Genomic DNA, 24,620 nt, shown 5'->3' with positions numbered 1-24,620 from the left:
GTAAAAACTATGGCAAAATTACATGCCAATTTACTAATGCACCTTTTTATTTTCTCTAAATTTATGAATCACATTTATTAGCGAAGTCTGATAAATAAAAAGCCTATAATAAAATAAATTTATTTATTAATTTACAAAAATATTTAAGTACCAGCTATGCCCTAGGTACTCTATTAGGTCTTGAAATACAAAGATAAAAAAGAATGCCTCTGTATGCCAGGGATCACGAGCCACTGCAATGAAAGGTAAATGTTATATATACATATATATTATAACATACATAATTGTTTTAAGGCTGAAAATTGAAGGTAATGGAAAATTTTACTTTCATTTTTAAAAATGTACTATTTCTTTTTAAGTCACTACTTTTGTGTAAACATGGAATGATTTTTCCTTAAGATGTAACAAGTGTTGTTAGAAAAAGAGAAAACCCATGTATTAAATGGCCGTTGACAATAAATATTTTTTATGAATAATGGTAGGCAAACATAGTTGTGTTGAATAAATAATTAGAATAAATGTATTCAACAACTATGTATTGATTGCCTACCACATGTCATGCTCTGTACAAGGCCCTGGATATACATTGACAAACAACTAGACATGATCTTTGTCTCCATTGAATTCCAGTCTAGCAGGAGAGAAGAAAAGAAATGATTGTTTGTGATCACTGGTGTAGCTGTGTGTATACCAAAGTAGTTAAAAATGCTAAGATGAATAAGTCCCATTGAGAAGGAGGTTTACAAGGAACCCACTAGAGGTTACATAGTAAGCAAAGGTCTTTTCAAGTTAACAACATTTAAAGGGAGATCCAAAGAATAATTATCTTTGCTAATTTTTTTTTTTTTTTTTTTTAATGCAGTCATGGGTGAAAGTATCTAAAACCTCCAATGACTACTTTTCACCTATGATTATAATAATTTACCTTTTTATTTTATTATTATTTTTTTTGTCTTTTTTCGTGTCCGGCAACGGATCGCAACCCTCAGTGTCGCGCCCGTACTGGACCGGGACCGGCAACGGGATCGCAACCCTCAGTGTTGCACCCGCACCTCGCTCAGCCAGTGAGTGGGAACCGGTCTGTATGTGGGATCCGAACCCTCGGTGGGAGCGCCGCCGTACTCCCAAGCGGCGCACTGTAGCAGTGCGCCACCGGGCTGACACCCTAATTTACCTTTTTAAAAAAATGTTAGGATTAATCAGAAAAGTCAAATACAATTTATTAATTCTGGATATAATAAAAATTCTGACACAAAGAATAATTGCAATTTGTAATGATAAACATGCTAATAATACTGATTTGATCATCACATATTGTACACAAATACTGATAGTCAACTCTGTACCCCATAAATATGTGTAATCAATTATGTTTCAATTAAAAAATGAATTTTAAAAAATCTCTTAACACTTTGTATATCTGCTCATTTGTGAAAGTTAACCTTTAGGAAAAAGCTAGCAAATTATACATCTTATTCAGAAAAGCTCACAGTCAACCACAGCAGAAATTTAAGACACAAATAAATATCTACACATATTCTTCTATTATTTATTCATATAGCTTCCATATTAGTTGATTAAGGGATAGTAGGTTCCTTTATTGTTGAATCAAAATGGCACACATAAATAACTTGATTTTTGATATGTAAAAACCGTAAATGTTCGCATCATTATTTTTTAAAATAATTTTAAGGGACCAAACTGGGGATTCTGAAAAATAGGTCTATTTTTTCATCCTATAGAATTTGTCAACATGATAACCTTAATGGAAAAACGAAGGTACTTATTGATATGTATGTATGTGAGTGTAAGGATATATATGTATGTATGTATATGTATATACATATCTTATATTCTCACACATGTATGCATTGATTATGTTTTGAAAGTAACCAGTACAGTTTATTGCCATGGGTCATTTTTACTATTCAAAGAGTCAGTCAACTGGAATGGCTTGATTTTACACTATTATTTCTATGGAAACTTTTTGAAAGCTATATAGTAATTCTTGACATCTTACAAGTTCCACTGAGATTTTTTGCTTAGCTAATCTGCATTAATGCCAATTAAATGTATTAATAGAAATGGCCTAAAAGCAAATTTGGTTTTAAAAATAATCTTGTATGTTCTCTTAGTGTCTCCTTAACAATATCAGTTCACTGTAAGTAGATAAAATTTCAATTTCAATTTCAATTTTAATAACTATCAATACATCATATAAGCTGATTGTATAGAATAAGTGGATACCTTCAAAAACTGATTAAATATCAAGTGCTAGAATTTCAATTTCAATTTCAATTTTAATAACTATCAATACATCATATAAGCTGATTGTATAGACTAAGTGGATACCTTCAAAAACTGATTAAATATCAAGTGCTAGCCTCTTTAAAATATCTTGTGTAACTAGAGAAGCGCCACATGCATTTTAGAAGTATAGCAAGGCCATTTTACATGGCAACTAGCACAATAGATACTAGAATCAGTCTAGGTCTGAGTCTGGCTTCACTGTTTTTTCAGCTATATGACCATGTGCAAATTATACATAGTAATTCAATTCATTTTAGTGATTTACTTTAAGAATAAAATTAAGCACTTCAGGGACATATTAAGCATGGAGTGGAAGCTAGCTTTCTTATAACTTGTTATTAGTGTTACTGATACTATTCTAAGTCATGGTCAGGGACTAGGGGTATGTTGGAAGACTTGCACTGTCTCAAATTGTTTAATTTACAAACTCAGTCTACTGAGACTCTCTCTCGAGGATCTTCACTGCACTGGCTCTTTGACCTTGGTCTAGTTACTTAACTTCTTTGCGCTCCAATTTCCTCATCTGTGAGATGATGTGCATACATAACTTCCCAGGTTTGTTTTGGCTCTAACGTGATGTGATTCTATGAAATGGGAAGTTAATTTATTTGCCTTTAGTAACTTTATTCAAAGCACAAATATTAAAAAGGCATAAATAATTCTTATCCTATTATGAGTTTCCATTCACTCCACGGAACTAATCATTTGGAATAAGCCATTTTGGATGTGCTGTTTGATCCGAGTATTCAGTAGAAATCACAAGCACCGCATTTCAGTTTTGGACAAAACTCAGAACTCATTTAACCATCAATGTTACAGACTTGTAAGAGATTCCCATTGAATCTTAATTTAGATAACTCAGTTAATTAAAGAAAATACAGTTGAATTTTAATTTATAAAACCAAAACTGCATTGAAATGATCTGTACAAACCCTTGTTGACCTTTATTAGAAAACATCCTCTCAGAAAGCCTAAAAGACTTACTTATTCAGGTTGAGACTCTTTATGAGCAAATGTGATATTCTCTATCTATTGCTAGATCTCCGCATCAGAAGACAGCATTCCTCCGAAAGTGTTTCTAGTATCAACAGTGCCACAAGCCATTCCAGCATTGGCAGTGGTAATGATGCTGACTCCAAGAAAAAGAAAAAGAAAAACTGGGTAAGCCGTAATCACTTATCTAATTCTGAAGCTGCTTATTGCACAGTGAGGTAGGCTTTTTCCTTTGGGGCTTTAGATATCTGCAGCAATTTGCAAAGAGTCTCACTGGAGTGACTGGAGCCTCCAACGCTGTACTCATTACCAAGATTAGGATGGCATGGGGATGAGGAGTAGACATTTTGGAGTTGGGACTAACCTTGGGTTTGAATCTCCACTGGATCCCTACTTTATCTTTTGTGGGGACTGAATGTTCTCATCTGCAAAAATAGAATAACTAATACTGACTTTATAGAGTTGTAGTAAAGAAAAATAAGATAACATCTGTATACAAATGGCTTAGAACAGGGGCTTATTGTGGGGGTGGTGATGAAGAAGAAAAAGATTACGGTGGTGATGATGATTGTGGTGGTGGTACTGGAGGAAAAGGAGGATTGGAGTTGAGGAAGGGAAAAAAGAGACATTGAGAGCTCCCCTCCCCACCCCCCCCAAATCAACAGGGCTTACAGTGTGAATAAAGTTTCACCCCATAAAAACGACTGTATTAATACCTGCTTGATTTGTTTTTTACCAAGAGAACATAGTAAAAATATAGAAATGCACTTTAACAGAACTGTGCCTTAAGTTTGCTAGAGATATACTTTATGATAATATTAAGCAATTGTTAAAAAACTGAGGGAGAGATGCTATCACTGCCAAAAGTTTAAAAACAATGAAGTAAAGGATTTTTTTAATACCATGAAACAAAGGTAAATTTTAAATAAACACAAATCAATGAAATCCAAAACATAACTATCAGAGGATTTTACTAGAGTACTTTCTATAAATAATGAGAGAAATATCTTTTTTGTTTAAAAAAAAATGTTTATGCAGGTAATATTTTAAAATACTGATCAGCCTTCATTCCCTTGATTTGTAATTCCACATTCTTTCATGTTTCTGCAAGGTGAACTCTAGAGGAAGTGAGGTGAATATAAACCATGGACAATTGGCATGCATCTATGAAAAAAACCCTACCTTGGCATGAATGCTATTCAGTTTGGCAGTAGGCTTTTACAGCTTTTAAAAACAGATTACCTTGTATGTCTTTCTTTGTGTCTTTTCATTTTAATCTCAAATTTTAAAGAGAAGTATAACCACTTTCTGAATAGAGCTGTAGGGGATACCAATTCTGGTTTTGAATAGTCTGGGAATTGAAAATTTGAATAGAAAATCATAATTAACGAAGTGTTAGGTGAATTTGATTTCATTTTGCTTTTTAAGTTTGTACTGTCAGCAGGACATGACTTGATTGTAGCACTAAAGTGGCCATTTAAAACAAATTGCCTTGAAGAGAGAAGCATTGGGAATGGAGATCCCTTCAAGGTACTTAGTTTTAAATGAGTGCTCTGACAGTCGTGCCCTTGACCTTGCACTATTTAAAAGCCTTCCGTGTATGTGCTGTGCTGGATTAATACAAGAATAAAATGAAAACACAAAACACAGTATCATTTTGTTTTAGGGATACTGTGCTGCAACTGTTAATACTCTGCTTATACATACTGACCCCAGGCAGTGGCTAGGATGGCACCTGCAAACTAACGCCCCAAAGCAAAACCTCTCCAAGTACAAATAGACAAGCAGGGTAATGTCTGTCCTTCTTTCAGCTGAGAAGCTCTTTCAAACAAGCCTTTGGGAAGAAAAAGTCCACCAAGCCTCCTTCCTCACATTCGGACATTGAAGAGCTCACTGATTCATCCCTTCCAGCATCACCTAAGTTGCCCCATAATGCTGGGGACTGTGGCTCAGCATCCATGAAGCCCTCACAATCTGCCTCAGCGTAAGTCATTCCCTTTACACAATGCTGAAATAGTTTTAAAGAACAACTTCAGGCCAAGCCCATGTGTATGTTCTAAATGTAATTAAGCTGTACTTTCCCGATGGTAGCACCATGGTCATTTTCAGATCTTTCTGAGAATGGTGGACAGCATTTGTTTAACTTTCATTTTTCATATATTAAAAAGAACAACTTCAGGCCAAGCCCATGTGTATGTTCTAAATGTAATTAAGCTGTACTTTCCCAATGTTAGCACCATGGTCATTTTCAGATCTTTCTGAGAATGGTGGACAGCATTTGTTTAACTTTCATTTTTCATATATTAAAATTCGAGTGTTTCTTGATCTCATTCTTCACTTTTCTAAATCATTATTCTCACTTCTTTTCACTTGCATTTGTCCATGTATCTGTCTAACTGTGCGTACATGCAGGTCACCCCTTGTCTGGCCACCAAAGAAACGGCAAAATGGCCTTGTGATCTACAAGCATAGATCCCGGTAAAATGGCGTGTGATGCATGGAAACTGCAAAGATCCAGGTTCTAACCTAAGCAGCGTTCGCTTTTGCTTTTTCTAAAATCACTTGCATGCATTTAAAAATAAATACCTCCTCTTTCTTTCTGTTTTTCAACTAAAATTTGGTTTTTTAAAACCAACCTACAGTCTGTTTTTCTTTGATTCTATTAGATAATCTAATACAGCATTTTCTATAGTAGTAGCATTTTCTAGGTAGCATTTTCACTTTGGATAGTATAAGAAAGAACACAACATTTAGAATGTAGACACATGTTCTAATGAGATGATTCTCTTTGTTTTATATACTATTTAAGTCAGGTTTCCTTGTATGTCCATGACAATGACTAGCATAGCAATGTCATATAGAACAGGGCCACTATGCTTTGGCTACACAATTTTATCTCCTATTTAAGAAGGAAAAACATACCACTATCATTTTGTAATCAGCAACCTAGTCCTCAAATTTTAAATGGAAAAAAGATATTAGTTAGTATAAAATAATTTTTGACAGATTTCTTACAAAGCTGTTCACAAAACAATAAAACAAAGTAATAAGGATAAAATGTATATGACCTTCAAACAGCCTCCAGCTAGCCAGCTAGTATGGATTGAAACTTGTGATTTAGCTTCATTAGCTGTGATCTCCTAAATCAGCTGAGCCTAACAGGAAGATTTTATACACTCATCCATTATTTTAATGTCCAAAACTAATCTCTCTTATTTATTTTCTACAATATTCATATTGGATTTTCACAGTAACTTGAAGACAGTATGGTGGCAGAAAAGGTTATTGTTTACACAGTTTTACTAAAGAACAAAAATATGTTAAGGACATAATCACTTTGCCTTTAAGAAGGAATATTTCACATGTTGCAAATGGAGATTTGTCTCTTGAAAAAATGACAATAAAATGTAGTAATACTATGATTCTTCTGCCGTATAAATATCAGCATCCATAAAGGAATTCTGAGGATCACTTTATATTCGGTAATAGAAGATTGTTTTTAAACTTTAGAAAATAAGAATAAAAGAATAAAAGAATAAGACAGCTATTTTTAGTTTTGAATTTGTGAATGCATTACTGTTTGTAAAACTTTTTCTTTCTCTAGGTTTTGCCAGCAGCAAATAATTTCTGTACCTGCTGGATAATATTGCAGTTCAGACTTTAAACGAGGCATTGCTTTTCCTAATCCTCTGGCTTCCCCAGACCACTGATTTCATGTTTGTTTCCTTCTTCAGGATCTGTGAATGCACAGAGGCTGAGGCGGAGATAATTCTGCAGCTGAAGAGCGAGCTCAGAGAAAAGGAATTAAAATTAACCGATATTCGGCTGGAGGCCCTCAGCTCTGCTCATCATCTTGATCAGATCCGGGAAGCCATGAACCGGATGCAGGTTGGTGCTGAAGCATCTTCTAGAACAAAATAGAGAGACAGAAATGCTGCTTGTTCTCTTCTCTTGGTTATTGTGAGGGAAAAAACGTCCACTTTTAAACTCACCATGGACATGTACTTTGTTTATTCAATCTCCACAACTTATTTTTCAATATCAAATGGAGAATTTTGTCAAGCCCGGGTTTCAGGTGGGAGTGCAAACTGGCTGGTTATACTCAAGGACCATTCAAGATCATTGTAGTAGTGCTTAGATTCAGGTTGAGAGCTGAGTTTTCAGACACAATACGACAATTCTTGCTTCTTCAGTTTTCCATGATTTATCTTTATGTTGAATTTTTTCCTGTTCTTTGGAAATCTGACTTTCAAATACCTTCACCCATTTTCTATTGAAAAACAAAGGTAATGAGGAAACTACAGAAATACAACACAAGCCTTCTGAATATGGAAGAAAAAGTGATTTAGAATGCCATCTGCAAAAGTGAAGCTTTTGTATTTTTTGAAAACTTCTGAAGGCTAAATTCAGAACCGGTCTGTGCTCAGACTAAGTTTTCTTTTTATTATTGTAAACCAGTAATCACTTGGTACCACAGATGACTGAAATAAGAAAAGCTCGTCGCTTAGCAGGTGCACCTGCCACTGTATGTATTCGTCAAAAGGCTTTCATTGTTTTTATGACCTTAGTACCCCATTTTGAAGGAACTAAAACTTTTTCAGGTGTTAGCTTGGATTCTGAAGTAAGCTTAAATCACCTTATTTATATTATTTTGTTTTTCTCTGTTTTTGTACTCTCCATGAATTCACAGTATTACAAATGGTGTTATTTGCTTATGGGATTCCAACATCACTCTTAAAATGAGAAATACTCTGAATTATTCAATTATATAATTCTTAAACAAGACCAAGTTTTGGAAAACTTCTCAAAAATATGATATATTCAAAAAATAAGTATTAAAAATGTCTAATGGTTAGTGTGTCTATATATGTGAATACAGGAATACATATATGTGAGAGACAGAGAAAAAGTTAACTTTCTTCAGAAGGAAATACTGTTTTCGTAATTTATATTTGTTTAACATAATACCATGTGCTTTGTTTAACAAATTGACTCTGATAAAAGATTTGGTGCTATTTTCTCAATCAAACTAGCTCAGTTTTTATTTTTTCATGTTTTTTGTGTTCATAACAGAATGAGATTGAAGTACTCAAGGCTGAAAACGACAGGTTGAAGGCAGAGACTGGGAACACAGCTAAGCCTGCCCGGCCTCCGTCAGAATCCTCAAGCAGCACCTCCTCTTCCTCTTCACGGCAGTCCTTAGGACTTTCTCTAAACAATTTGAACATCACAGAGTCTGTTACCTCAGGTGATTTAGTGCACATCCCTGCCTGAATCATGCCTATCAGTTAACAGAAGTGGGGGAAAGTCTGCAATTTGGGGAACCTTACACCCTTTTAAAAATGTTAATGCTCTAACTCTCAGAAATAGTCTTCTTTTTATCTTATAAACTTATTCTACTTAGTTGTAATTTTAAAAGACCATTTTCTGTGAAAGAGTGAATCTTAGAGATATGGCTTTCCTATCATTTTTTTAAAAATCACTTGTGCTTGGGAAGTACTTTCTCCATGATCATGAATAATAATAAATATCTCAGTGATGATCATTAGTACTCATGAATATGGTAATAATTACCCCATGCAATTTTATAGCGTTTTAAGTGTACAAAGCCTATTTACAAGTGTATCAGGACCTATTTCTAAATTTGACTAAATGATCCTGCCTGATGTTGCATACAGAGAACATAATGCTACTATATCACCCAGTCTGCAGCTTTATTAAATTTCCAACAAACAAAAAGAACACATTGGATTCTGTTATTGTATTCAACAACACTAATGATGGAACAGGGATATAGTTTTGATCCCATTGCAAATAAAATCATATGACATAATGTCATCTTAATATCTGATGAGCTATTCGATTTTAAAGTATAACTGCTCTTACAGCATTGAATCATTTTATGAATATAGGATTAAGTTTGGGAAATGTTTACATGAGGATCTGTGGTAATTGCAAAACACAGCCACAAGATGACGCTTGGAAACCAATAATATACAAGTTCTTGGGTAACTTTAGATTCATTGTGAAACTGAGACAATCCACTGCTTGCCTTCAATCACATTAAAATATAAAAGAAGGAAAATGACACAGCATGCTGATATTGATTACATTTACAATAAATGATCATATTTCTAATAAATTAAATCTGTTTTAAAAAGTCAGAATTTTTTAATTACACTGTTATGACTGCCCTTCAAAACACAAAATGAATGGCCTGCATATATACTTTCCTTTAACTTATATCTAAAATGCATATGGGAACTTTCTTTAATTCAGGAAAACAACATTTATAAATATTTGGTGGGGATTAGGGGAAGTAAATAAATTCTGAGAATAAGAATCTATAAAACTGATATCAGTAATCAAGAAAAAACAGATCTCAGAATTAAATTTACTTATAGAACATTAGGTAAAATAAGATTATGGAAATAAATTTTAATAACTTGAATATGTAAATTGTACATAAAGTGTTATTATCCACACTCCTCAAAATATTCTAAAAAGAAAGAACAAAAAATTTAAATGCGTAGAATATGAGGGTCCTAGTAATATCCTGTATATCGGCTTGGTGTTGAACCTGATAGAGAAGTGAGTAGGAACTACACCTAATGGCACCCAGTGTATGTCTGTATTCCCAGGCTTGACTCCTACAGAAAAACAAGGGAAATACCTTATAGGACACCTTAAATACCTTATAGGACAGGATTTCACTGCCTGTCACATAACTTTGTTTTATTTTATGGAAATACAGTCATTGTTGAATGAGGCAAGGTTAGTACTGAAGGTAGTTTAGAAAGAATAGACATAAAAATGAAACCAAAATTAATGTCTAAGGAAAGACTAGAACTCATAAAGACAAATATAAAATCAAAGAGATCAAATTTATAATTTCTGCATTCATTGAACTTAACACAGTTATGGCTATGACTGAGAATTTGGGGCTACTTTGGGAGAGGCTGTTTTTAAGATTTGTTTTAAAATATTTGTTTTAAAAAGAACCATTGCATCAGTTCTTTTTAATCCTTATTTTATTTCCTTAATCATTTTTTAATAGTGATACTTGTGTCCAAACTAACAAAAAAATGAAATCAAATGATTGTTTTCATTGCCTTCATTCTTGTTTAATGGGTTCAAAATTTGGAAATCAAAAATGCCATTATTCTGGAGCTTTTTAAAAAAAACTTTATTTTATTTTATTTTACTTCTCAAAATACATTGTACTTGATTTTCATGCCCCTTTACTCATTCCTCTCTACCCCCTTCCCTCTCCCTCTACATCGTATCTGTACACTTGGCTTAAATAGTAAAAGGAATTTTTGTGGTTATTATGTATTCTTGTGCTGGAGCTTTTTAATGGAAAAAACTTTCCTTTCTAGGGTTCATGATTAATTTTTTTACTTCTCAAAATACATTGTACTTGATTTTCATGCCCCTTTACTCATTCCTCTCCACCCCCTTCCCTCTCCCTCTACATCGTATCTGTACACTTGGCTTAAATAGTAAAAGGAATTTTTGTGGTTATTCTGTCTTCTTGTGCTGGAGCTTTTTAATGGAAAAAACTTTCCTTTCTAGGGTTCATGATTAATTTTTTAAAAAGGAAAGAAGTAGGCAGGACAGAGGGTAATTGACAAATGTCCAGTTCCTAAAATATTAAGTGCATGTTCCATGTATCCGGTAAAGACAGAAGTTTGAGAAACCTTCATTTTTTTTGTCAGAATTGCACTTGATTGTAACCAGAATGGCAAATCTTCTTTCTTCAAAATTTTGACAAAGGACCAAAATTTATTTTCCATTAAAAATCCCACAGAGCACCTTCACCTCAAACTTACTGTTGTTCCCTGGAGTTGTTTCTTCAGATGATCATCCTATCCATACAGTACTGCAAACAGGGCAGACCCGGGCTGAGTCATCATGTGATTCTCCCACTGTCAATAGGAGTTAGGATAAACACAGAGAAAAAGGAATGATGTTTAGAACAGCAAAACTTACTAGACACTGAGGACAAATTGCTTTTAAAGCATTACCTCTTATACTCTCAAAATCCCTACAAAGTGCTCTTTAAGACCCATTTTACAAATGAGGAAACCAAGACTATAATAATTTGTTCAAATTTGTAACTAATAACTGGTGGAATTAATATTTGAACCCAGTTTGGATGAATCCAGAGCCTGGCCTTTTAATGTCTATATTAATTTTGCTTTAAGTAGCCACATAAAGAAAAGCCAAGAATAGTCATTCACTCATTTATTGGTNATTTTGCTTTAAGTAGCCACATAAAGAAAAGCCAAGAATAGTCATTCACTCATTTATTGGTGGATATTTACAGCACTGCTGTCAGGAGAAATTTTATATTTTAAGCATAGTTTTTAAGAGTAAGTTTAACATAAAATGAATAACATGTTCCAAGACAAACTTGAGCAGATATGTGGATGATCAATCAGGTTCAACCCCTTGCCATGGACTACTAGGCCACGCATGATGTGGCCCTTACCTGACACAAGTGCTGTAAATATTTACCAATAAATGAGTGAACACTGTCTTCATATTAAGTGTGGCTCTATAATAGCATCATCGTTGAAGGAAAACATATATTTGGGATAGTTTGCTTTAATAATTCTCCAAATTAGACACTAACCTGATATAATATATTTTGAAAATTAATCATTAATCACATTTAAAGTTTGGTATTTTAAAGATTAGCTAGCTTTATCATACTTATTTAATTCTTTGCTGATTCTTAGAAATAATATTTTGGTTTTGAAACTATTAGGGTAAAAGGCATAGGAGAGCTATAATTAATATTCGTGAGTAGAGAAGTATAATGCCATAGTTGAAATTCAATAATAGTACTAATATTTATAGATATAAGGCAAGCAGTAATATAGCTGGCTATGTGCCAAACACTTGAAAATAATTTCAGTTGACAGTCAATCTCAGCATCTTTACATTCATAAATTATATGGCTATTGAAGTTGGATATTTTAGGTTAGATAGAAAAATCAGATTGCTTTTCAGTTTGTCACAGTTATAATGGTGACTGAATATTACTCAGGTATTACTCAGACCTGTATGTAATAGAAAAAAAACAAAAACAGAAAAACCTATTTCCTCACCTAAAGGCAGTGGTCCAACACTTGGGTGAATATCTTCGGAAGCAGAAATAAATTCTGAGATTGAAACTTTAGCCCGACCACAGCAATTTATCTTCTTGAAAGCTGAGGTTTTTCAAACCTGTTAGGCTGGAATAGGAAGCAGATCCTGTAGAAAGATATACAACTATAAGGGAAAAACAGTGACAGTAAACAAATCCGAGCTAATCTTACTCTATTGTGTGTGTTTCTTTTAACATTTGGTAGATATTTTGCTTGATGATGCTGGTGATGCAACTGGACATAAAGATGGCCGCAGCGTGAAAATTATAGTCTCCATAAGCAAGGGCTACGGCCGAGCAAAGGTATTTCTTTAATTTTAGCTTCTTTATTACTAAAGGATAAAAATTCCCATGAGTCAAATGTATTTTATATTTGAATATTTGTTCTGGTAAATGTCCTTTCAGAGGTGTTTGTCTTGCCATTAGCTTAATATGTTACACGAGCATGAAAATTGGTGACAATAAAGAAATGACATCCTACAGGTAGAAACGTCTTACCTGTACACACCTTCATTCATTGAAAATGCTATTGATCATCAGCCTTCCTCATTTCTAAAACTTAAAAAAAAATAGTTGCTTTCTTTGACATAAAGATCTTTCTTGTCTTTTTCTCTTGATATCACTTGTTGGTTACAGGTAATATTGATAATGTGTAATAACATGTCACTACAGCTGCTAAATATGATCTTTGTAGAAAGAGAAGACTATAAGCTAAATGAATATTCTAGACATTGGAAAGGCATATTTTACTGAACTCAGTATGACAAATTCCATTGATGCTACTTGTCTGTATTATTTTTAAGCAAGGTCCTAGCTGATTAGGCAAGTATTTCAATTTTTCGGAATCAAATATTGCCTTCAAATTACCATTCTGAATATTGTCATTCAGAATATTGCCATTCTGATTCTAGCTTTTCCTTTAAAAAGATTTTTAAGTTGAATTTTTAGCTGAGTGGCCAAGAATATACATGTGTAAGTGTCTAATTTTTTTATACCAAACAAAAAAATCCTTTAGAACTTTAAAATAATTGAAGTACTTAAGTTTGGAAAGTGAGAGAGCACTTGTGACTTTTTACATTTAGCAAATGTTCCAAGGATTTCAATGTCATAAACTTTCTGCTCGAGCTGCAGATTTGTGCCTACTTTTCCCAAGTGAGTCCTTATGTGAGAGACTGTAATACTCTCAGTGAAACCTAAACTACTTCGAATTTAAAGTCAACTGTTTATAAAGCATTGTATAAGTGTCCATTTTGTCTGGATTATAAACCCACTAGAAAACAAATTTTTCTTTTTAGAGTAATTCTAAAAGACAATGTCTTTGAATGTTTTTTTCCTAAAAAGAACTGCCAAGAAAGTAGTTGTCTAATTCTGCTTGGGCTACCATAACAAAATCCATAAACCAGTTGGCTTAAACACAGAAATTTGTTTTCTCACAATTTGGAGGCTAGCAAGTCCAAGATCAGGGTGCTGGCCAATTTGTTTACTGGTGAGGGCTCTTTCTTTGGGAAGCTGATGGTGGACTTTTTGCTCTGTCCTCACGGGGCCATACCTCAGTGTCTGTGTGTAGGGAGAGAGAAAGAGGCCGCTCTTAGGCCACTAATCCCATCATGAAGCTTCGACTCTCCTATCTAATCTAACCCTAATTGCCTCGCAAAAGCCCCATCTCCAAATATCATCACATCAGGGGTTAGGGCTTCAACATGAAATTTGGGGGGGAACACAAACATTCAGTCCATAACAGTAGTGAAGAAAAAAATCGCAATTATTTAGCTGTGAATTTCTCAGCTTTTTCTGAAAAGGGTATTGGCTTCTAACTCAGAAGGTTATATCTCAATAATGGTGATAATCAATTACCCTTATAAGGTTAAATATGACAGATGAAGCAATTGAGGCTATGAGCCAGTTAAGTTATTTACCTAAGGTCACATTTCTTAATTAGGTGGTAAGCGTTGTGTGTTGTAGAATCCATCCTCTAACACTTGGCTGTTTATTCAACCACCTCTTAAGGGCAACATACTTGGGTGACTAGAACCGGATTGTAATATATCGACTATCTAATTATATATACTGGTATTATGATCATTATTTCATGTGACCATTTCCAGTCGTCATAAAAGAGGCTCCAGTTAGACTACAAATCCTGAATTGCTTACCTTTTTGTACATATGTGGAAATTCCTCAAAATCTCATCCTACAGAAAAGATAGATTTGGAAACATTACTTATATTATAAAAGAATTCTTTGCTTGATAAAATGAGTCCTGCAGGTTTTTCTAGCAAGTTCTTTAAATAGTGAGTTTTTAGATAAATTTGAAATGGGACCTGTTTTGTAAATATGAAAATGCCATACTACCCATGGATAAATTATTTCTTAAAGCTAGATTGGATTTTAGATTAAAATTAATAAATGAAAAAACTGAGTTCTGGACTTATCAAAGATAATATCAAAAAATAGTAAGAAAAAGTTTTAAAATTCATGACAGTCTTTTTCAGTCTCTCTAACCATTTCCCTACTATTAAGCTGCTCCTCTTCAGTAATGTGTCCACTCCATTAAAATGCAATTCCCTTCTACTGAATAGGTCATGAGTCAGTTTTCCATGACATACCACTTCATCTCTTTCTTTCTTGTTGTTGTTATTGTGTTACTTTGATTATTTGGTTGGTTGGTTAGCTTGTTGGGATATGTTTTACTTTATATAACCCACCATGTGTGTCTGTTAGTGTGCAACACATAGGCTTAATAAATACTTCAGTTTTAGTCACCAACTCGTTAATAAATTTTAATAGAAAATGTAGTAATAAAACAAGATTTACAGTTGAATTTTCATCTTATTTTATTTTGTTCTTATTTAGGATCAGAAGTCTCATGCGTATTTGATAGGATCTATTGGTGTTAGTGGAAAAACCAAGTGGGATGTCTTAGATGGTGTAATTAGGCGTCTCTTTAAGGTAAGTTGTGTGCGATATCCTGATATTAATTTTCAAATGTGTTTCTTTTTAGATGCTTTTCTTAATTTTAATAGCATAGGCACATCTGCTTTTTCTCTCCTCCATTTCAAAGAGAAAAATAAAATCTTTTTTTTTCTTGTGTTGTTTGATATTAACAGTTCTTGTATACCCATCTCTAAAATTCTCGACAACTACCTTTATATCCCCATAAGTTTTGTGTTTGTTATAGATGAGTTGAACTTCTCTTTTGACTTTACTTTTTTGTGTGTGCCACTTCAGGAATATGTGTTCCGAATTGACACATCTACTAGCCTTGGTCTGAGCTCTGACTGCATTGCTAGCTACTGTATAGGAGACTTAATTAGATCCCATAACCTAGAAGTGCCTGAACTGCTGCCTTGTGGATACCTTGTTGGAGATAATAACGTTATCACTGTGAACCTGAAAGGTAAAATTAAAAGAAAAGCACATTCTAATTTTTTTACTAACATCACCTCTCCTTTTTTTGCATTTTCCTTTCAAATTTTCATTTTGGAAAATTGCGTTAACCACTTTGATAATTTTGGTATTAAATGAGCCATGTTGATTTTTAAAACACTAAAAAATAATACTAAAAACACTAAAATCCAAGGAAATTAAATTAATTGGGTTCTGGGATGTAAAACTTGAGATACAATTCTTTTTTTTTTTTTTTTAATAAAAAGATGATCAGTAAGGAGATCTTAACCCTCTACTTGGTGTTGTCAGCACCACACTCTCCCAAGTGAGCCACGGGCCGGCCCTTGAAATACAATTTTGAAGATTCACTAAGACTTATAAAAAGGAATGTGATTTAGAAAATTTCAAATTTCTACATGTTCCTTCTCATCTTTCATTACTAAAGGATTCAAATAATTTGTTGTATATTCCTAAATAATATATACATTGCTATAAATTTGAGTTTAAAATATTTATGCCCAGTAAATATCCACTGGGAATAAAGAATGGAAGTTAAGAATCGGGGATGAGGAATTATTTTCTTTGCTTTGAATGATTATAGGCTAATGTAGTATCTGAAGTATATTTGTCTCCATAATTCCTTGTTTGTATATGTTCAAGAATCAGAATACATCTATGTCAGCTGTGTGTTAATAGAGGAATTTATCAATATTTGATTTTATGATTAAGGTAATTGAATTAATAAAAGATGATACTGTTGCTTCCCTCCTTAATTCCTTGACAAACATCACAGTTTGGATTCTTCAAAAGTGTAAGTGGTTGTATAGCTGGGATGTGTAATGAGAGATGGAAGGGGCATAAAGAGGAGAAAAAAGTAAGAAAAAAACACAAACATGCTTATATATGCATATATATATAATCTTCATATTTATTCTTAACAAACCTAACCATCTTTAAAAAGAAGAAAGATTTTATGATAACATTTATAATGTTTCCATTTCTCTCTGGAAACAAAAGTGGAAAACATGAAGACAGTGGAGGGAAGCCTGAAGGAATCCGATTGCCTTTATTTGGACATTCGCTGCCTAATTACTGATATGTTTTCTGTCTTAAAATGGCAGCGCATTCTTCTGGGATAGAAATATCTAGGAAATTATTTTGCAAAGATTGTATTCCCCTGAATAACAAAGCTCTGTTGTTGGTTGATACCATATTTTAATTTCAAGTTTTGTAGAACAATGAGACATGCTGTTCCCTTTGTTTCTTCCTTCAGGGGTAGAAGAAAACAGTTTGGACAGTTTTGTTTTTGATACGCTGATTCCTAAACCAATTACCCAAAGGTACTTTAACTTGTTGATGGAGCATCACAGAATTATACTCTCAGGACCAAGTGGTACTGGAAAGACCTACTTAGCAAATAAACTTGCTGAATATGTAATAACCAAAGCTGGGAGGAAAAAAACAGAGGACGCAATTGCCACTTTTAATGTGGACCACAAGTCAAGTAAGGTAAGTCACAGAATCCTAAGAGAACAGCTGTTATTTATCCATAAGTGTCTTAAGCAATCAAGTTTTAAGGTTTTGTGAGACTTGCGTATTGTACATAGAAATAATAGTCATCTCTTTCACTGAAACTATAATCTGATGAATGACCAAACTCTGTTTCATGAGTTTGAACAAGACTGCTATTTTCAATAACATCCAGTTATCAGGTACTCCACAAGGCATAAATGAAATGACAGAGCCCCTATTGTCTGATTTCTCTTAGACAATTATTTAGGAAGTATTAGAGTAGAAAGAGGTCTATGCACAGTGCTACAGAGGCAGGAGGGAAGAACTATGCTTCATTGAAGAATCAGAGCTTTATAAAGAGGCAATACTTGGTCTGGATCTTAATAGATAAGTAGGAATTAATTGGGGGGTTGCAGCAATGGGGATTTAGAGATAATTAGAATGTTCCAGGCAGAAATTCTGGGAGTAGCAATTTGCTTACACCAGATTTCTATAGGATTTCTGTTTAGGAACCTTAGGAAACTGAACAATGTCCAACTTCCCTGCCAACTAAGGTCTCATGTGCCATAGTAATTGGCCTGAACACTCTCAGCTATTAAATAGGCATGAGTGGCTATAAAGCCTAGCCATATATTCTTTCATATATTCTGAGTAACATAAAGCATCCTAAAAGAAAAGAAATAGATGATGGCTAACATATTCCTAATACTAAAGTAGTTTTACCCATAATTATTTATTAAAGTCTGAATCAATGCATCCTGAGGTTCTGTTGGGAAATGGCAAACCTTATAAGCAGTACCTTGAGAGAATGATACTGGGTCAGGTCATACTATTTTTTTTTAAAGATAACCTGGTTAGATGATCTAAACCGACCCAGACTCGCAGAAACCTCAGATATGCAAATTCCAAAAATAAACCTGAATCCCCAAAGTAACCCAAAACCATTGGATCTTGAAATAAACCAGACATATACTTAGTGAACATAAGTTTTTAATGGGGTAGCTCATTAAGTCCTTAACACTGACCAGCTGTGGGATTGAGGGTTAATTACTGAATTTTCTTGTGCCTTCATTTTCTCATCTGTAAAATGGGGAAAATAGTAGGGTGGTAGAAAGGACAAAATGTGTGTGTGTGTGTGTGTGTGTGTGTGTGAGAGAGAGAGAGAGAGAGAAGCAAAAGTAACAAGCAGAATATAAGGGTTCCCTGTAGTGATTAATTATAATAGCCCTTGGCTACCATCTTACACAAATACACCTTTGTTTAAAATTGTCTTAATGTGTTTTTTAAGGAGAACAAAGATGTTCATAAAGCACAACGGGATCTCTAAGAGTTAAATAAGTTCCACACATGAACTCTGAGAACTTAGCACTATTCAAATTATTGTTGAACCATGCAACATCATTTCAACTAAAGAGAGACATGGAACCTGAGGTGGAATACTTGATCTCTAAGCAGAAGTAGGGAGAGCCGATTGTTTGTCTGCTTCAGCATATATGTTTAATGCCTCCTGTGAATTCTGTCTCCTCATATGTTTACATGAAAGCCTTTTAACACATTTTTTTTTCTTTTCAGCCAAAAGAGATGAAAAGATTGAGGTCTCTCAATCACCCTCAGTCTTCTCTTTGTTTTTTCCTCAATGTTATATGAGAGCACTCTTCACAAGTTACCTCTTTCATGGGGAAAAAAAAAGTGGTTAGAAAATAAGAGTAAGATAGATTTATTAAAGGAGATCACAAAGCATTTTGATAAAGCTGGGGATCAATTAAAATCAAGTTTTGAATTAAATAGATTGACTTTGAGCTTTGTTAGGATGTAATTTGACATACTAAAATAAACTAGGTAATTTCCATTAATTATAAAATATACCTCCCCTAAAACACACACACACACACACACACACATACAGATATATGTATGTATGACTTTAGGAAAAGAAGGTTTAGAGGTCGGAGATGTTCTTTATCAATAATGTTATGTGAATGTCTTTTTAAAATTTTTTTGGTTAAATATTTTCAGCACTCTTATTTTCTGCTTTTGCACTATTAGGTCAGTTAAGTTTTTGTTACTGCAAAATAATGGGAAAAGAAAACATTGCCAAGAGTGTTTGAAAAGAACTAATGATGCTAGAAAGTAGTATTAGGAAAAAACCCATGGAAAAATCATGTGCATTCATCACCAAGAAAGCACAAAATTCAACTAAAAAATGTTTATTATTTGTTTGTGGTTGTAAGATATGAATGAGCTGTCAGTAACACTGGATGCAGAGTTATTGCTGGAGAATTTGGCCAATTCTTGCCAAATTGACAGAATTCCACTGTTATTTTGGAAGGTGAGAGTGGAAGTGAATGAGGATGATATAAAAGAAGAGGGATGACAAATTGAAATTGTGTTAGGGATAGCTAATAACAGTATAGATTTACAAAAGTAAAACATCAATTAGGCATGAAAGAAGAAATCCTTTTCCTGAAGAAATAGAGCTGTGTAATTGCTGACATGTTTTATGCTATGCCACAGATAGCACTGAAAAAGCAAATCCAAAAAGCACTTACTGATTCCCAAAACAAAATCAAACAATAATCCATCAAATGAAAAAAAAATCATTGCATGTTTTTGGTACCTCTGCATTTTACATTCTGTTCCTCTTCCCACACTTCAAGCCCTCCCTCAAGATGCCAGCTGGAATATTTTGATTGAGAGCAGTACACATAAACAATTACACTTTGTGACATTCAATATAGTGGGCCCAGAAGGCTAAAGAAGGACTTAGTATATGTGGCAAGCTAAAGCCACTTAGAATGTTAGGTGGGAAAAGATCAGAAAACTGGACTTGGTAGATTTGTTTTCAGTGTGTCAGGTGTCAAAATCAAAGTTTTTATATGACTGCAGTGTTCTGTCTATGTTTTCAAAGTATGAGATTCATCTGATTGTCAGTGTCCATCTGGTAGATATATGCCTGTTTTCTTATACCTGACTAGATCTGAACATAAAACTTTAACGCTAATGCATCAATACCTCAATCTAAAGACTTTATCTCCATTAAGTTAGTGGGGATCATGAAGGAGTCTAAATGGGTCTGTAAAAAACTAGGTTCTATGAAAAATTTTTCTGCGTATGCCTACTTCTACATCTCACTGGTCTATAGCTTTTATTAGATTCCCAAGGGATCTACCACCATCTCAAAATGAAGGAGAATCACATTAGAATCTAATGGCCCTGCTTGTCCAAAAATCACCCAATGACCTCCTAATCACCAAATGCAATGCCTTTGTGAGCACGTGCATCGTGCATGTGCGTTCTCTCTCTCTCTCTCTCTCTCTCTCTCTCATGTATGATGTGTTGCTACAGTTGATCTCTCCTTTCTTGAAATTCTTCCAACTTTCATGATTATCATTATCTCCTTGTTTCCTTCCTACCCCTTGGTAAGTTCCTTCTCAGTCTCTTCCACTGACTTCTCTTCCTTCACCTAGCAGTAATTAAAAATATTTCCCAATGTTCTGTTCTCTCTCACTTCTGTTCCCCTTCAGATGACTCCTACAGCTTCAACTTGTGCAGCTGATTCCTGAACACTACAAGCCATGCCCACTCTCCCAAATATGTAAGCTCTCTATTAGCTTACAAATATGTGTCTATTCACCCACTAAATATATGTGTTTAGAAATGAGAATCTCAGCACTGAAGAAATATATCATAAGTCAACTATCAAACCTTTTCCATTCATCTCCACTATAACTACCCTCCCACCCAAATGATCACCCTGTCAGTTGGACTCCTACAATTGTTTTCTAACCACTCGATTCACAATCTCCCTTAAATTTTCCTTTTCTCTTTTCCTGGATTTATCCATTAACCTCATAGAAAATAGAGTATCTTTTCATAATTATATTTTGATCACATTAAAATCTTTCAATGTTTCCTATTGCTTTTTGCACTGTATCAAAAATATCACACTGTTCCATGTTCGGTCCCATAGTATCTCTCGGCTTCAACAATTTTGGTGTTCTCTTGACTCGTCTCTCTTCTTCCTTTTCCAATACTACACTGTTAAATCACAATTCTATTCTACTTAGACCCCTAGAACATTCCATGTTTCCAGTGATTTTGCCAATCATTTAAGATTGCAAACTTTTCTTTCTAATTTATCTACCATCACTTACTTTCAAGGAACATTTACTAATAGGGTTTTTTTTTTCTATGTGGATATCACATTTTCATGTTTCTGCCTTTATTATTCTCCCTCTATTTGGAAAGCTATTCCCCTATTTTTAATCATCAAAATATTACTGAGCCTTAGGGCCGGCCCCGAGGCTCACTCGCCGAGGCCTTGGGTTCACCAGCTGTATCTCTGGCTGTGCGTGGTGCGGACCACACCGTGCCAAGGGTTGCGATCCCCTTACCAGTCAAAAAAAAAAAAAAATTACTGAGTCTTAAAAGTTAATACCAAATACTACGGCCACCAGAATGTCTTTTCCAGAAATTCTGTAACTAGAAGCTAGTGCGGACCACACCGTGCCAAGGGTTGCGATCCCCTTACCGGTCAAAAAAAAAAAAAAAAATTACTGAGTCTTAAAAGTTAATACCAAATACTACGGCCACCAGAATGTCTTTTCCAGAAATTCTGTAACCAGAAGCTAAAGGTTATCCTTACATGGTGTAAACAAAACCTTTGATCTGTACTTCTTTGAAGTAAAGTATTATTTTCGATTGTGAATTATACTTATATCTGTACATGCCTAACCTTCTATTCTAAGATGGTAATAAGCTTCTTGAATGCTTTTTCCATTTCTAATTAATGATTATATCTTTCACATTTCTGTTTCCTCGGATAAATAAATTTCTCTCCCCTACTGAAAACAGATAAGCAAACAAACATATTGATGGTTTATATAGTAAATTGTTTATATAGTTAAGCCCCAGCTTCTCTGCATGAATTCAAAGTCTTTTTTGTTTCCTTTTTCATTGCCACCACTGCTACCATGTACATGCTCTCCTACAACAACAGAACACTTATTATTTCCTGAAACACATTGTATATTCACACTTTCCAACTTTCGCTTTTTATTCCCTCCTTTTTGCCCACTGTACCCTGTTGTTCTCTGAACCTTATGGCTGGGTTAGGTGCCTCTCTTAAGTCTCAGTATAGGGTTTTGTCCATTTCACTTACCACACTGTACTGTGATTCACTTGTTGACCTCCTTCTCTGCTTATCAACTCTAAGTTCCTAGAATACAGAAATTATGTTTTATCTCTGAATCCTTGGTGACAAAGCACTTGGCACATAGCAGGTGCTTGATAAAGGCCTGTTGAAAGAATGAATAATGCCATACTTCTCCATTGGAATTCTACTCATTGTTAAAGATTCATCTCAAATGTTATTTCTCTTTGAAGCCCATTAGGATATACAGTTGGAATTAATCCCTCTCCCTCCTATAGGCCACATCCCTCCTTTAACCTCTATAATGGAATGTTTCAGACTGCATTTTGTAAGTTCATTCTTTATGTGTGTGCTTTCCACCCTCCCCGAGCTTCAGCATTACCTCCTCCAGAAAACTGTCCTTAACATCCACCTCCTAGGTGAAATCTCTTCCCTTGACCTCTCATAGCCCATAATAAACTTACAATATTATATGCTATTGAAAGGATTTATCATGTTTAAATTTCAGGCCCTAATGGTACAACTCTCTATTAGAGCCTAGAGGGGAAGAGAGTCTAATTACCTTTTTGACACCCATGTCCAGAAAAATACTTGGTGCAGTTCACAATAAATGTTAAACTTATTTGAACTCCACAATAGCAGAAATAAAGCTTTGTTATTTTTGTACACCCCAGGGCTTTGTCTAAGACTATGGACATAATAGAGAGTGAATATTTTATAAGTGAATGAATGACAATACAACTAGATTAGTGATATAAATTTCATTTCTCTTTTAAGAGAAATGGAATTTTCCAGACTTTTTACCAGTTTTAAACATATTTTTCTGTATTCTCTGATTTAGGTAACCTATATACTATGTGACTGGCTTAATATAAAACAAATAATTTTGTAGTTCTTTAATAAATTTTATATTTGAACTTAAATTAATATTACTAAATGCCTCAAAACATTTAGTTATTGTTTTATCACCTTCTACTTTTATTTCTACTTTTACTTCTAAAACTGGTATTACAGACATAGAGAGGTTAAGTGAGTGGTTTACATTTCTACCTGGCCCCCAGAAATTGGGATCATGGAATTGTTTTTTAATCCTGAGCAAGATTTACAAATTGAAAATGTCATTGTGAATATGCAAATATTATGGAAATGTTCTTACTGATTAGGATAATTCTAAGAAACCTAATTATGTTCCTGGCCTACCCATCTGTGAGAGCAGTCAATCAGCGAACTTGTTATCATATTTAGATTAAAAGCTATTAGACAGGAATAATACCTGTAAAAGAACCGAGAAGCTCAAGAAATGCTAAGTGCTAATGTTAAATGACCCAGTGAAATAAAACAAACTTTGTCTTTGTTTAAAAATCACAGCAGCTGCATGCAGATTATAAGTAAATAATTAATAAACTGCACTTTCAGATGAAGCCCATCTAAATGAATTGGAATTAAAACGTAAAAAGTATTAGTGGCAACTGAAAGGTGCCATTTTGGATTTATTTTATACTTAGAATTATAAAGTTTGCTAAAAATCCACTTTTACTATTGGAATACCAAAAATAAGATGAAATCTCAATATTTATGGTTTATCATGAGTGTTCATATCCAGAACGAATTTTGGCTTTTCTTCTGGGGAGAAAAATCACTGAGAAATATGCCTTTGTGTTTACAGGTTTTTTTGCTATAGGTGTTCGGTACTGGCTTGCCTCTTCTTGATTTCCCTCTTCCCTCTTTTGTTTAAAAAATGTATCCTTTCAGAATTCTTTGTTTTTTGCTTTGTAGAATAAGATTTTATGACATAGAACACTTTATGACTTTTAGTGAAAGAAACTGGATGGAAGAAAAACATGCTTTTTCTAAAATAGTAATTGCCTGCCCTTGGTATAAATTTATCATTGATGTGTTCATTTTCTTTATTTTTTTAAAAGGAATTGCAACAGTATCTAGCTAACCTGGCTGAACAGTGCAGTGCTGATAATAACGGTGTAGAGCTCCCAGTTGTAATAATTCTTGATAATCTTCATCATGTGGGCTCTTTGAGTGATATCTTCAATGGCTTCCTCAATTGTAAATACAACAAATGGTATGCTTAACAAACACTTTGAATAATCAAGTATG

At 34.0% G+C, this 24,620-nt stretch overlaps 1 protein-coding gene across 1 annotated transcript in view; it reads left to right on the top strand.

The window, feature by feature from the left end:
* NAV3 (neuron navigator 3) overlaps window positions 1-24,620 on the top strand; it is a 241,905-nt gene that overhangs the window by 202,652 nt on the left and 14,633 nt on the right. Inside the window, exons 19-28 of the mRNA XM_008576825.1 lie at window positions 2,136-2,161; window positions 3,303-3,471; window positions 5,115-5,287; window positions 7,038-7,191; window positions 8,377-8,551; window positions 12,663-12,760; window positions 15,311-15,406; window positions 15,686-15,854; window positions 17,118-17,353; window positions 24,431-24,585. Of these exons, the coding sequence (XP_008575047.1) occupies window positions 2,136-2,161; window positions 3,303-3,471; window positions 5,115-5,287; window positions 7,038-7,191; window positions 8,377-8,551; window positions 12,663-12,760; window positions 15,311-15,406; window positions 15,686-15,854; window positions 17,118-17,353; window positions 24,431-24,585 (1,451 nt within the window). The remainder of the gene's footprint in view (window positions 1-2,135; window positions 2,162-3,302; window positions 3,472-5,114; window positions 5,288-7,037; window positions 7,192-8,376; window positions 8,552-12,662; window positions 12,761-15,310; window positions 15,407-15,685; window positions 15,855-17,117; window positions 17,354-24,430; window positions 24,586-24,620) is intronic.

Source organism: Galeopterus variegatus, unplaced genomic scaffold, assembly GCF_000696425.1.
Source record: "Galeopterus variegatus unplaced genomic scaffold, G_variegatus-3.0.2 Scaffold1411, whole genome shotgun sequence".
NCBI classification, from domain to species: Eukaryota; Metazoa; Chordata; class Mammalia; order Dermoptera; family Cynocephalidae; genus Galeopterus; species Galeopterus variegatus.
Note: the sequence above shows the minus strand (reverse complement) of the source record. Positions and strands in the feature narration are given on the sequence as shown.